The sequence below is a fragment of the Hippoglossus stenolepis genome, chromosome 14 (assembly GCF_022539355.2).
Source record: "Hippoglossus stenolepis isolate QCI-W04-F060 chromosome 14, HSTE1.2, whole genome shotgun sequence".
Lineage (NCBI taxonomy): Eukaryota > Metazoa > Chordata > Actinopteri > Pleuronectiformes > Pleuronectidae > Hippoglossus > Hippoglossus stenolepis.
The window spans coordinates 24,618,223-24,633,775 of record NC_061496.1 but is presented as its reverse complement, the minus strand read 5'-3'; the positions used below and the strand labels follow the sequence as shown (position 1 = coordinate 24,633,775).

Sequence of the window (15,553 nt, the reverse complement as noted above, 5' to 3'; positions counted from 1 at the left end):
CAGTGTCTTATGGCAGAAATGTCAGCTACCCACAGACAGAGCCCAAGGTAAAAATAAATTAATAAATAAATAGAATTAAATCAAATCATTGGATTGGATATATGGCAGGATATTAAGATTGAGATTAAATTAAATAGACACTTTTGAACGTGATTCCACAGCAACCTGGCCTTTTGCACAACCATGACCTTGATTGGCTTGGATCTGTCACATTATTTGTAATAGCATTACATTTATTATCCATTGCAATCTATTGTGTTTATGTCAAAATTGGACATATTTTATCATAGCTTTGACAGATACTCTACATATACACACCCATATGTGAAGTCCTGGGAAACAGGGAGAGCCTTGTCAGTATGTTCAGGCTCACAGCCCAAAGGTGGTCACCCTTTGGTCTCTGGGTCATCTTGGTTGGAGGAGGAGGATCCTTTTGCAGCATGCAATGTGAACAGCATCAGTAAAGTCTTCTTGTTCACAGAACGCCATAGATTTGAGTATTTTAGACTGACTTGCAAAAAACATTTTCTCAGTATGACATTGACGTGCATTGTTTCTCAGACAGTTCTTTAATGATATATGATATATGATTATATATATATATATTGGACCTCCTGCATGCATTTTCATATTCTTTGTATTCATTGGTATTATTTGTTCAGTGATGACAATTGCATCAAAGTAAAAAGAAGAATGTTTAAAGTGCAGAGATTTATGTTCTGAATATAGAGATCCAGAGAGGAGAGTGCATTATCTTTAATAGTGTCAGAGATGGAACTAAGAGACAGACTATAGCCGTGCTGTTAATGTTGTGTCACCTGTGATAATGTCACTGAAATGAAGAAGAAATAGTTCTATATCCAAATGGCTTCAAAAGGAGCAGAAGCGTCTGTCACTGATATGGATGAAAATATACTTGATGTGTTATGCAATGTGCAATGACGTTGCACTGGCAGGTTTTCTGGTGGTGCTGGATCGGACAATGGAACGTTCAGTAAAATATAATGACACCTCACACCAAGATGGTTCCCGGTTCGATTCCCTCCGACTAAAAGTGACATTGAAACCACGGATAAAGAGTAGGCACTAATTAGCTGGCCTTTGAAACCTTTTTTAGCATCAGACTAAATCAGGATGCATCACAGCAGAAAGAGCACAGTTTGAAATAAAATGACTGATGATGCTGAATTCCTTTTAGCTGCTTCAGTTTCAGGGTCTGCAAATGCTGACTCACTGCCACGCTGTTCTGTCTTATTGGGGCACTTTAAACACCCAGAGGCATCAATGTTAATACTAAAAACATCTAAATGTCTGTTGTGAAAATGATCTCTGACGTGACACACACAAACTCCTGAATTCAGTTTCACTCATTACTTTTTGAATCAAATTTGCATAAAAAATATCTTTACTTATTAATATACACAGTGTTTATTTTAAACTTACTTTTTAAAAGTCACAAAAATACTGACCAAAATATTTCCCTCTTTATATAGGTCTAGAGGTCATTTACATATTCTCTCTATTGTTAATGTTTGTCATTGAAGGCAACGGGAGCACTTGCTCCTGACTGAGGACTGATGTCATTGTCCTCTTCTGCAGAAACAAAAAAGAGTGGTTATTAAGATAATAGTTACTTTCCTGGTGTAAAACCTCATCATCAATTACCTGAATCTAATGTTCCCCCAAAAGGAGCAGCAGTGAATGCGAGTGGCTGCGAGCTGGCACCGTATTAAATCTTGTTTATGTAAGACTTTTTGGCTTCTGACAGGTGAAGACACAGCTCGATGTGATTCCACGTCAACATCTCAGCTGGCATATGTGCTGAAGGTATAAATATAAACCTGAAATAACACATCAACTATTTATTCTACAGATAGATCCACAATAACCAACGTCAACTGCTGTGTCACTCAGCTCTGGGCTATATTTAACAGCACATCCAATTCTATTTCTGGTGTTTTTAATGTCTTCTGTGTAAAAGCGTTGGAGTGACGGTTCTGAGACAAACACGTAGGGGCATGAGGCGCAGCTTCAAACACACACTACTGATATTCTTATCTTAAAACAGGCTGTAACTGTTAGGGAGCAGTGTAGTCAGGAAACAGATTGACACTTACCCACTTTATTTATAAAATCAAATGGTGTTCGACCTGGCTCAGTGAATTTCAAAATGCAGTGTGTAGGAAGAAATACAAAATAGTACAATAGTCAACCACCACTGACATGTCTTTACAGGAAGAGCAAGATAACAACATCATCCACGTTAGAGCAAAGTATCTTTGAGAAGAAGATAGAAAACAAGTACACTCCTTTCGACAACACTACCTGATAAAGGGGTAGGGAGTGTTATGGCTCCCAAAGGTCTGTGCCCAAAGTAGAGTGACCCAGTGAAACATATAGCAGACGATCAGCCACATCCCAGCGCCTCCGAACATCTGAACACCGAGACAACTCTAAAGTTAAAAAGGCACCACACAATACAAGTCACGAGGAGATTTTGCCACACATTTGTAATGCTGTAACCGACAAACTTTAAGGCGGATGTCATGTGCAAAAAACCTCTTGAATATGCCTCACACAGACTGCTCACTGTCCCACTGCTGAAGTGTGCTTTGATCCTTTTCCTCTACTGTTGACTTTGTTTAAAAAAATATTTGAAATGTGACAAGATTTTAAAGAATGATTGCATTATCACTATGTTGCTTGGTATCACAGGCATATTCCAGGCTTCCAGGTGTGGCAAGTGAAAGCAGGGAGGAGTGGTGGGAGGAGGCCGCGGTGTGGATTCTAGTTCCTGTAGCTCTTACGTCCCTCTCCCTCCTTGAGGAAGGTCCATATGAGGGTGTTGACGATGTCGGGCTGGTCCTGCTGCAGCCAGTGACTGGCCCCGGAGATGATGTTGAGACGGAAATGGTTCCTGATGTACAGGCGGCATGCCTCGGCCATTTCTTGCTCCAGAAAGGTGTCCCGCTCGCTCCACAGCAGCAGCACAGGAGACCTGACGTGGTTCTGGCTCAGAGGGAGGGAGCTGCGGAGAGAGAGGGGAGAGAGAGAGGAGAAAAGAACCTGAGTTGTGCATTTTGTTTATTGAGAGGAAATTAAATAGGAATGTGGCCTAAGTGTTCCCCTGAGATCAGAGAATCAAATTCTCTTAAAAAGGCCCATTATTCAGTCTGTGGAACAAACTTCACATCAGCAGAATCAGTGCCTCATTATAAAAAGCATTTAAAAACCCAGCTGTATAGACCGACATTTCTATAGTTTTCATTTTTTATATAGTTTATCGTTTTGATGCTGTTCGTTTTTTGTTCTATAATCTATTTTGTTTTACTGCATTACTGAGCATGATCTCGTTTTTCTATGACTGACTTTCTTTGCACTTATATTTGATTTTGTGAAGCAACTTGTGCAACTGGCATGTTATGGTTTCACACACCCCTGTACAGAAACATATTGAGTTCAGATGTAAAAACAAAATCAGCTCTGGTTTCTCTAAATAAACGAGATAGTCTACCTCAAAATCTACCAAATAATCTATATATAACATAGAGAGCAATACAGGTTTGGGGTTGAGACATTGGGAGATATTATGTCTGTAAGGATAATGTTATATAGAAGATGAAATCATATGGCACTTTGGTCCATAGAATGCCATGGATTTGGGTATTAGACTGACTTAAAAAAAATATATCCCTGTATCACATGGACATGCATTGTTTCTCAGACAGTTGTTTAATGATCTATCACCTGCATATTATGGCCTCTTTGAATCAAGTGCTCCCATTACACTAGATGATCTTGTCATAGGCTACTTATTGGGCCATATAGACTGAATGCAATACGCTTCCAGACCCCTGACACCTAATCTTCCTGTTTTTTTTACCTTTTCACTGGAGTTGAGCCTGTGGCATCCCTTGAATGTTTTTTCCTCTATCTATTTTTAGTTTTGTTTGTGATATTCCAGCTTTTCAATCTCAGCCGAGCACAAAAAACTGTATATTTTAAGATATTCCACCGTTTCATTCCAATTTAATGTTTCTTACATGCAAATCTATAGAGACAGGTGGATGGAAATGTACCTTGTCTCTCTGCTCTTCAGCTTATATGCATTCTTAGATACTGGTCGTTTAAAACAAAAAAAATCTTGGGTGTATCATCAGTTGTAGGTAAAATGAGATCACATACAACATGTAAATCTTCTGGATTTAACGGTTGAATACTTTGCATTTTGATTTCCATGTCATGTCCAACTCAAGGTGTGCTGGGGAAGGCTCCAGCCTCCAGCTCTCTGGGCAGGATACGTGAATATATATGACATGGATGGATGAATGGAATTTGCTTTGTGTTTATCTATTTTTGTATCCCCCGTGTGTAGGTGCAATGTGCGCTTGTGGAGAGACTAATTGGTCATGGGTCAGTGGTATTTCTTTTACATAAGCACACAAAAGCTATTCTGAGACGACTCTTTGCCTGAGAAGGGAGCAGATGGCTCGTTCAGCGGTGCATGTACGGCTCACAGATGCAGAATTTCTCTGATCTGAATTGTGTTGATCACTGTTTGCCAGCTCGCTCTCTTGAAGTACAAAGGAAGGTGTGTATAAATATAGATATTTGAAAGTGTTGTTGCCTTGACAGAGGGTTGATGTTGAATTTTTCTGCCCCTCCACAGCTCTGACAGTAGATGGCGCTGTATTATATATATATATTTGTTATATCTGTGTAGACACCATACTCAGTAGTATGACCTGAAATATCTAGAAAGTTCACATCATAAAGAACTAAATTGATTTTGTTATCACACATCACAATAACCAACTAAGACTAAACAATGATACTGACTGAAAAGCACCTAAAAGTACTTTGTGGGTAATTACCTCCACCAATGAGGTTGTGTTCTCATCTGTTGTTTGTGTGCAGGATTACGCAAAAACTTGAGGATGGATTAGCATTGAACTTGGTGGAAGGATGGGCTATCGGTCAGGGAAGAACCCATTCTATTTAGGTGTGGATAAAGATCAGGGGGCAGATCTAGGAATTTTTCCCCCCTCTCTTTAACATTGATAGGACATATTTCCAGATTTTCGTTGATTTCATTATAGAACTATGTGTGAATCTTGATGAGATTATTTAAACATATTTAGGAGGTTTGTATTGATTAGTGTGGGCAATTCCATTTAAATAGAAAACTGGATCTTGTGGATTTAAATGTAGTTTTATAGGATATGGTTACAAATTGGGTTAGAAACTACCACCAATGTGTAGCTGAGAAACGTAATGTGGCCATAGCTAGGAGGCTTGTTGTAATTCAAGACTGTTGGGCCTTGTGCTCTACTGAGGGCAAGGCAAGTTTCTGTTTTGTCTTTCATATGACTAATATCTACATTCTCATTCCATCCAACCGTCTGTCTATCAATGTGTGGCATGCATATCTTGTGAACCAATCTTATCGTCTCCACACGTGCCATGTGTACTGTCTTAATGAACCAAGGAAGTGTCAAATTTGGTTTGATTTGGACACAGGATTCGTTCAATATTAATAAAAATGGAATAAACAGGTGACCACCAGTCAGTTGGGGCAGGGCAGTGTGACTTCAGTCTTTAGGCCGAGTTGAATCTTCTTCTACCTCCTCAGATAAACTACAGCAGTGGTCAGCAACGGGTCAAAATCACCACCAGATCATTTTCATAGTTGGATTATTTTTGTTTCACCATATCAGACTGACCCAGAAATTCACAGGAGTTGCAGGTGCTGATCTCAGTCACAGTAAAACATTTACAGAATCAATTCGTCTTTAGCAGGGCTAGGGTTTGTCTTCAAAGTTAAAGCTAAGTGTTCGTTTTGACGCTGCAATGCTTTATAACTCGCTGAATTACAGAGCTGTTATTTTTGAAAAGTTGTGAACTTGGGTCAAAATGTTGTGTCAATTGTTTGTCAGACCTTTGAAATAGACGATATACAATGTATGCAAAAATAACAGCAGTTAAATAAATCATTCAAACTTGTATATAAGTCAAACATGTGAGTAAGTTAGTTTTCTAACTACGCTCTGTACCATAGACTGTTTATAAAAATCTAGATTAGAACAAGCACCGCACTGGAGTAGGCTATGATTTGTAATTTCTAACAACAGAACAATCGTCATGTCAATCTTTTTGTGAGTGAACTGTTCCTCACCTGAAGACATTCCTGTAATAGTTGAGGGCACCAGTAAGAGCCCCCGGCTGTGAGAGTGCATACAGGTAGGCCTCCAGGTCCTCAGCAGTGAGCCACCGGCCTTTACTCCCGATCCCTGTGCTGCGGCTGGTGAACAAGGCCTTCAGAGCCTGCAGCAGAGACAGCAGCAAACACAGAGGTCAATGAACTGAATGTATGCGGCTGCGACAACCTGATCTAGAAAACCATTACAGACGCACGTCCATGTAATACGAGTTAGAACATGTACTTCAGTGGTGAAAGCAGCACTCGTGACCTTCAGTCACACCTCTGGCACAAAGACTTGGTGCCGGCTCAACAACAATAAACACTGAAAGGTCCAGCACAGGCATCAGGGAACATCAGGTAATCTTACATTCATTTAGTCTTATAAAAATAAAAAAATGAAATACGAATACAAATTTCAAAAATAACACAAACAAATAAATAAGTAAATTAATAATTTATTTTTCTCTGCTCACTCCAACCAGTTGAGCCAGATGGCCGTTTTTGTCTGGTTCTAGAGGTTTCTTCCGATTAATGAGGGAGTTCTTGTTGTGGAATTGTTGGGTTTAGCTCTAAATTTGTGAGGTCTAGACCTCAAAGTGCCTTGAGATAATCTATGTTGTGATTTGCGTGAGACGAGTAAAATTGAATTGAATAAAAAAAAAAAAGGTCATAAAAAGAACCAGTGTTTCAATGCTTCATGTCAAAAATAACTATCTCCTGGCTGTAACAGACAGACGTGACTGTTTTTACACGAGAGTGATATAGATCATCTAATTCTTCATTTAGCCTGAGTCAACTGAGTCAACTGAATTGTGCGTTTGCAAATCAGAAATGAAACTGATGACAAGACTTGAATATCATGAACATTTAGCTACAGACAAGATTACAACTTATTTTGGCCATCAAGAGCTCGAGATATGATTTACTGATAGTCTGACTTCACATCTTCTGCAGGATTTTGTTGCTCATCTTGTCTACAACAAATATCTTCTTTCAAAGCAGTCTGTTTTTAGAGCTGGCACTGATGCAGACAGTAAAAATAGACTGACACTACAATGACATGCAACATACACCAATGCGCGCATACGCACAACAGAGAGACGCAAACACACACAACCTTGACCTTGTAAGCGCTTAAGCCCACACATAACAGACCACCTTGAAATCATTGATGGAGAGCATGAGCTCCGGGAAGCGGGGCAGCTGGAAGAAGAAGTAATGACTCGATTTCAGCAACTGGCTCGGGTGGCGCAGAGCGTAATCTCTGAGAGAGGAGAGGAGGAAAGGAAAGGAGGAGAGGAGAGGAGGGGAGAGGAGAGGAGAGGGAGAGGGAGAGGAGAGGAGAGGAGAGGAGAGGACAGCAAGGAAGAGGAGAGGAGAGGAGGAGGAAAAGGACGAGGAAGAGGAGGAAGAGGAGGAAGAGGAGGAAGAGAGGAGTCATTAGATAGTAATTAAAGGCCAAGTTTGCACACACTGTGACCCTGTGGACGTGATAACCCCCATGTTTCTGCCTCCCTCTGCACCAGTTAAACCAGATGTTCCAGCTTCACATTCACCTCCTGTAATTAGCTTTTCATCATCTCCCCCTTTAGGCAGAGGAGGATTTGCCAGATGGATGCAAACATGGGATGGAAGAAATAATACCTGCAAATTAATGAGATAATAGTTGCTGCAATACTCCGGGAAACAAACCAGAGACTTCTCTCTTTAATGTGAAATGAAATGGTCGTCATTCACAATAAAGAGAGAGAGACGTCTGAGGATTAGTCTGCTTAAACACAATGAAATCCCACCTGTGAACACAGAAGGATGGGGACAGTTCAGGACGATGAGTTTCGTCACCATCTCTGGGTAGTGAATGGCAAACAGCCAGGCTATGGTCCCGCCCCAGTCATGGCCCACTAGGCAGCATCTGTTGTACCCTTGGAAAAAAAAGCAAAGGCACATTAGACAGTTTTAGTAACAGAGGACAGGGCTCTGATGATTAGAACAGTAGCTGGACGTTCATGCTGATGCTTTATACTGTTCTCACTTCATTATTGCTGGCTTCCTCCCTCAGAAGACATTTACATCCCGTCAAATGGATGTATTACATGACATACAGCCGAATGCAGATCAAGGTCACGGACATCCGTCTGAGGGGATTCTGATCACATTACTGTTCCAGTTGCTACAACCTAATCCCCTTATAGGCTAGCACCATTTACACCCACTGGTATGACTCATCCCAGCAATCTCAACATTGACACCACATTTTACTAGCCACGCACAGTTAAAGGCCAAACCTCTAATGGGTGTAGCACTATTAGCCAGCTGTGAATGTGGACTGCAATGTGGTCAATGTGAAGAAGGGCTCTGTAGTCCAATCACATATTAGAGCACTAATCAAGCAATAATTAAGGGTGATAGCTGGAACCATGCAAGAAGCTACAAAGCTTCACCTATAGACCTTTTAATATACACTCGAAGATTTTGTAAATTTTTTTATAAGGGATGCTTTCAAAAGGCACTGGAGGACATTTACAGCCCATTAAGATGCCCCTGTGCTGGACTTCTGTGCTTGTGTTCGATACCTTTCTAATGGACCAAATTATTACGTGTAACATGAAAGGTGTCGCTCCAAGTGGTGACCACACTAAGAATTATGACCCAACACAATACCCTTCCGCTCTGCACATGATTTGTGTCGTTCAGCTCATTGTTTCGGTTTAGCTTCACAATGGTGATATTGATAACATTGTTGTTTTACTGAGCCCAAGTTTACACTGGAAATTCGTCCCAAATAAAGGAAAATGTTGAAAAACGTTGTATCTCGCAATGTTAAAGAAAGTAAAAAAAATGTTCGTCCTGGATTCACCACCTGATCCAGATCTGCACCAAAATGTTTTAGATTCTTCCCTGACCTATATCACATCCTTCCACCAACCTTTGAGGTAATTTGTCCAGTAGTTTTTGCATAACCCTGCTAACAAACAAACTCCTTGGCAGAGGTAAATACTGCAGTTAATGGTTAATTCCAGTTTATTACTTCTGCCAAGGAGGTTACATTTTTACCAGTGTCCCTATGTCGTTCGGTTTGATTATTTGTTTGGAAACAGGATTACGCAAAAATTACAGAATGGATTAACACAAAACTTGGTGGAAGGATGGAACATCTCAACAAAGAACTCATTAATGCCATTATACTTATAACTTGGGTTCCTGTCTCGTGGCATTTGTTTTTACAACACTGTAATCCACAACGTAACGGAGATCTGGGAACAAAACAACATCAGTACACTGAAGTCCAACAGGGCAAGTCACATGAGCAGTCAGATGGTTATACAGGCTGTGAGCAAGTCAACTGTTTCTTCGTGACATTATTTCGAGGTTGAAGTTAATGTGAGTGTAGCAGGAATGTTAGTAATACTTTCTGATTGCACATTATCTGAGGTTTCTTCTAATTAGCGACAGAACATGAACTTTAACACACATGAATATGAAGTGACAGGTGTGAAGGAGGGCACAAAGAAAGATCTACTATACTTGGAACCATTAGAGAATCTTCACTCCCACACATTTCAATACTAAGACAGGTACATCATGTATCCCCTGCTGCAGTGACAGAAAAAAACTGTGATGTGCTGGCCAGTAAAGGAGCAAAAACTGTCATTGAGGCCACATAATCATCAGTGCATGCTGGTGTGCGCAGACAGCCACGGGCTATAGCTCCCTGCCAGTGTTCGCATGCAGTCAGAAGGCTGCAGGGCTCTCTCTCCGCACAATGTCCCATGCTCAGTAAGAATGAGTCACAGGAAGTCTATCATACCACGCCGCAGGCCCGAGGGCTGTCCAGCTTAAGACTGATAAACAAGTTATTTTTGACTCAAGACACTGACAAAGCAGTGGGGAGTTGTTTTTAGGTTATAGCTCACCTAAATACTCCACAATATCCTTGACGTCCGTAACCAGGTTCTCGAAGCTGTAACTTTCGGTGGAAAGGGGCAAGTCAGACTCCCCGTAGCCCCGCATGTCGATGGCCACCACACGGAACTCACTCTTGAACTCACGTAGCTGGTATCGCCAGGAGAACCTGAGGAACACAAACACAGAATTCTTAACATCCTTTTATGACCTTCACACCTGAAGAGACAGACCTCGATGTGTTTCCTCTATAAGCTACTTTACAGTCCATCCTTTACTTTAAAGGCAATTCTCCACTGATTTAGTATCGCACTATTGGCCTCAAACTGAATACAAAATTCAGCAGAAGTCGAGGTATCCTTACTTTTGGAGTCTACTATAAGGTGAAGCAATCCAAATAACACTGGCTCCTAACATTCCACATAATGCTATTCAACAGAATTGTTAATTTGTACCTGTCTGTTGGGTACATTTTTTTTTGTCCGTGCCTGTGCTTAGTATCACAGGTTTTTTTTGTAAACAATTGACAATCTTAAAGCCCAAACCAGATTGTTTTCCCTTAGAGCACATTATACTGTATAGATGTTCACAGACTGAATAATATTTCCCATTACAACTTAAAATGAAATTGACTTAAGGACCCAAAACTTAAGGGCAAAGTTACACTTTTACCCTTAAGTTGCAGTCGAAAATCTTACATGGAATAAATGTGAGATAGATACACATTAATTTCACAAACTTTTAAAAAACTAGCACAGATTCCAGCTGAGAGAAGGTCACCTCAGTGCAGCAAGAGCTGTTTTAAATTCTTATCAGTCCTCCGATCATGTGGACTGCGGTGATTCAAAATTGAAGATCTATGCTTCTCTAGAGGCTCCTCATCATGCCTAAAAGTCTCCTATCCTCCTCCTCCTCCTCCTCCTCCTCCTCCTCCTCCTCCTCCTCCCTTTTGCCGAGCGAGGGGAGCAAGATGCAGAGGCCTGGCTGTGATTCTGATGAGTCAGGACAAGATCCCAGCAATGAACCCTCAGATCTTAGAATATAGATGAGCTTTAAAGCACAGAAAGCCCCTTGAAGAACCCTCCATCATTCCTATATGACACACACACACACACACACACACACACACACACACACTTCCTTCTCGGTCCTCAGAGGGAATTAGTGCATTTTAATAAAGTGTAGAGAGTTTTCTCCAACCGTCTCACTCTCAGCAGCACAGTTTATTATTCCGAAGAATACAGCAAGTGAAGCAGAAAGAGCTCCCATCTACCATTCATTAATTCCTGTCCTGTCAGCAGCTTAGATAGTATGTTGGAGATATGGACAGGCTTACAGCTCCTGACAACCTCTTTGGCCCTTTTCCAGGAGCAAATGCTAGACACCATTTTTTTCATTTAATATCAGGAGGAGGAGATCTTGAAGGCTTTGGACCCTTTAACCCCCAATGGCAAATGAGGTCTGCAAATTGGAAGTCCTCGCTGTTGTGGATTCGTTTTGTGCAGCCAAGGAGTCAGACAGTACAGAGAAGAGAAATTGTCTGGTTTGCTGCTGGTGAATGCATTTGAGCTGCAACTGTCAACGTAACTGTTCTCACTTTGACCTACCAGAACTCAGGGAAGCCGTGTAAGAACAGCATGAGTGGCTTTCCTCTCTCTCCAGCAGCAACATAGTGAAACCTAAGGCCGGACTCCTGAAAGAAGACACAGCCATTAAGACGTGAACATTGAGAGCTGACAGTCTAATCTGAAGAGAACACTGCAGAACAGGTCAGCACTTTTAAATGTGCAGCTGCATGACAAATGAGTGGACACTAATGTAATTATCAGAATCAAAACAAGACATCAATACATTATCGTATTTTGAGTTTACACACAAATGAGAATCTTTGGCTCACAACCTTGCAATATCAGACATATTGAATCTCTCTTATGAATCTGTTATATATTATCAAGGAGGTCCAGAAATAAACTGACAGATATCTATAAACATTCTGCTTTGAACAATATGTTGCCATTAAAATAAAACATATTGGTTAAACTATTCCACATGAAAACATCAGGTTGATTGTTAAAATAACACTGGGCAGCGAAATGTACTGTAACCAGAACATTTACTCTAGTACTTTGCTTTGGAACAGCTTTGAGGTACTAATCTGTTACTTATACTTCAAGTTCACATTATTTAGGGAAAACACTGCCCTCAGCTGCAGTTAGTAGTTACTTTGCAGATAAATGTTTTACGTATGAGTTTGAAGTGGAGTTGGGTTGTGGCTCAGGAGGTAGAGCAGGACGGCCACTAACCAAAAGCTCTCCCTTATTCTGCGTTCAGAAGTTTCCATGGGCAAGATTCTGAACCCAAAATGTCCCCCTGATGGCTGTGTCAGAAGTGTGTGAGTGATGTGTGACAGAGAAATGCATCGTATGAATGTGTGTGTGAATGGGTCAACGGCCAAACGGTACCGTAAAGAGCTTTGAGTGGCCATGAAGACTATAAAAGTGCAATCATATTTTTTTAATAAAAATATGATACAGTGTTATATATCAAACTGCCAAACAGAGATCAAGGTAATCAAAACGAGCCTTGGACAAGCTGCAACATTCAAATGCTACTGGCATGTCAATGCATCAATAGTCATAATCTAACATAATCTAATAAACTTCTATAATAGCAGAAGTAATAATGACAATAGGAGGAAGTAATATAGAATATTGCATGTGATATTGAACCTAATACGTTAAAAGACATAGTAATATTACACATGAATAATAATATTAAATTGTAGAGTCCTTTTAGTTTTAAGTACACTTTGCTGCTACTAAGTAAGGTTGTATTATGCAGTATAGACCACTGCAGTGTCACTGTATGCCGTTTCAGTTCTCTTATTTACAAGTGGATGATTTTTTTTCTGCTGTTGACAATCTGGGCTTTGGTTGAGTGCAGGCTTTAGTGATGCCTCGGTATTTAATGACATAATGCTGCACACAGGTTGTTGTAGTTGGAGGCTGCAGCAGCTCGTACACGGAGGAGCTGTTCTTTCAGCACCACCTGAGCCCTGATTGCACCGGAATAACAACAACAGTAATACATCATAATCATAAACATATAATTAATGATCATAAATAAACAGATGCCTCTTGACTTGCTCAGGGGCCAGGCCTGTTTTTGAGGCTTCTCACGACGCGGTACCGCAGAGAAAAAGGTGTTGTAGCAATTTACATCTGAGCAGCACAATGGGGACGAGACACCTCTCATGTCCAAGTGCGTGCGCATGTGCATGTGTGCGTGCGTGCGTGCCTTACCTTGATCCTAACATAACAGTGGGTGCCCAAGGACGTGTCATTCAGACAGGCGGGCGGACTTTCCCGGATCGTCCATCGGAAGGTGGTCGTCGGCCTCAGGACGAGGTTCCAGCAAAGTTTCAGCAGCGCCACGACGGTGCACAGAGCACAATACGCGTAGATCAGCGACCAGTACCCCACAACTCGGGTTCTCTGCGGAAGTCCGATCAGAAATAACAGCAAGTTGTGGAGCACTCTCGCCATCTTTACATCGCCGCAGGTGAATCTCTGCGGATCACCTTTGTACCTGCTGGTGTCTCTGCGCGTTCAGACGTGCTGGCCGTGCCGTTGTTTGGTTCGCAGCGCGCACACGCACGACTGAGTGAAGGGAGGATCCCAGCGAACGGCTGAATGGGGCGAGAGCATCGCGTCAGATTTCACGCTTGCGTGCAGCGACAGCAGCGGTTGTTCGGCAGGAGACCGTGTTGTTGTTGTTGCTGACTATACAAGGCGATGCGCCGGTGGCCGCAGAGCTTCAGTCTCAGTGAAAACACACCGACAATCTCTGCAGGGGCACAGCCGCTTCATGCTGCTGTTATGGCAACAACAGGGTGTTAAAGAGGCAGCAGGTTCACTGAGATAAGCATTGGTATTTCTGATCTTCTCACCAACCAATAGTGGGGTGGTTACGAGACTTAATTTACAGGTAGCCTTCTGATATTTAAATCAGATGTAATGTGGTCACACGTTGTCAGGTGATGTGTTAACCACCGTCCAGCAGGTCAATTATGTTGCAAGCACAACTGGAGCAAGGATGTCACCTATAAACACACAAGAGTGGACATGTAACTTTGTGCTCTTTAAAGGTCCAGTGTGTAAGATTTAGGTGAAAGGGATCTACTGGCAGAAATTGAATATAAAATAATCCTAGTTATGTTTTCACTAGTGCACTAGTTTCATCTAAACTGTACAAATTGTTGTTTTCTTTACCCTTTATATTTAAATATTTACATCGGGAGCAGGTCCTCTCCATGGAGGCCGCCATGTTTTTACAGTAGTCCAGACAGGATAAACTAAACACCTTCTGAGTTTTTTGGACAACTGAAGGTTTCCACATGTTCTCTTTCATGTTTGGAAGGGGATGGGTGAGGTGAGAGGTATTCAGCTGCAACATGCAACTTCACCACCAGATATCACTAAATCTTACACACTGAACCTTTAACATATGGAGTACCAAAAGTGACAAAATGCAGTAAGGTCACAAGTCTGAAATATAGATAATACTGTCAATTAAAATAGCTGAGACGCCAAGTCAATATGTTAAGTTTTACAGTTTTCATTCAAAGGTTAAATATCATATATTTGCGTCACAGCAGTGCGACTGAATGGTCCCATTTCGAAGGCCCAAACAGGTGGATCGTCCACAGCTCAACCTTTCCCAGGATTCATTGCACTTTGGTGACAAACAAGGATTGAGACGTCTAGTGCTTGAGTACCACGTGTCAATTCAACCGAACTGCTAATGGTACACATGCTAAATAACCAAGGGGCATTAAAACTTCCTTGTCGTGTCCAACTGAAGCGCTGTTGCTAGGCAACAACAATAAGGGCGTGACAAGCTAGTGACGCTGATCACTGAAAACCTCTGTAGACCAGACCGTCTCATTTCGGTTCTGTCTTCATGGTCTACGGGGCACATGAAGACCGCCTCCTTCGTGGGCCACATACTCTGAAGGATGCAGCCTCTGAATTGAGAAACAAAAATAAATCCATCTACTGGAATGGAATGTGGGATCAGGTAATAACTCACAGCGGACACGGGCCGCAGAAAGTACGGTCAACCTTTAAGGTGTTGCTACAGTCTGTGGTCGGTGCATCCCCTGAATACAAAACCAGAACCACAAATTTATACCTTCAGTCCATGTATAGGAGAGGCAAGAAAAGAACACTACAGCTAGCTGCCATGGAAACTGCTGATCTGTTGTGTTTCATCCAGGGGTTGGTGCTATAATATTTCTGAAACTCCTTTGAAGGTTTTAGTCAGTAAATGTTTATTTTTTTAAAACTGAGCATTACCTATTTGAAAAACAGTTTGTCACTTAGTGGTCAAGCTGTGACGCAATCGGCCCTCAGAAGCAGCCTCCGAAGGGTGAAGCCCCCGAGACAC

The 15,553-nt window shown here is 41.5% G+C and overlaps 1 protein-coding gene across 1 annotated transcript; it reads right to left on the bottom strand.

The window, feature by feature from the left end:
• Positions 1–2,106: 2,106 nt before the first annotated feature.
• Positions 2,107–13,898, bottom strand: ephx4 (epoxide hydrolase 4). Its single transcript, XM_035175833.2, has 7 exons — positions 13,408–13,898; positions 11,713–11,798; positions 10,117–10,274; positions 7,996–8,124; positions 7,361–7,464; positions 6,176–6,324; positions 2,107–3,028 (listed from the first exon to the last, which is right to left on the bottom strand). Exons 1-7 carry the CDS (start codon positions 13,648–13,650, stop codon positions 2,788–2,790), a joined length of 1,110 nt encoding a protein of 369 aa, XP_035031724.1. The 5' UTR covers positions 13,651–13,898; the 3' UTR covers positions 2,107–2,787.
• Between the last annotated feature and the right edge of the window lie 1,655 nt (positions 13,899–15,553).

Coding starts and splice junctions, on each gene's coding strand:
- ephx4 (XM_035175833.2), bottom strand. CDS start 13,650: ATGGCGAGAGTGCTCCACAACTTGCTGTTATTTCTGATCGGACTTCCG. Junction 7,465..7,995: donor CCATCCTTCTGTGTTCACAG/GTGGGATTTCAT, acceptor CCTCTCTCAGAG/ATTACGCTCTGCGCCACCCG. Junction 6,325..7,360: donor TCTCCATCAATGATTTCAAG/GTGGTCTGTTAT, acceptor TCTCTGCTGCAG/GCTCTGAAGGCCTTGTTCAC.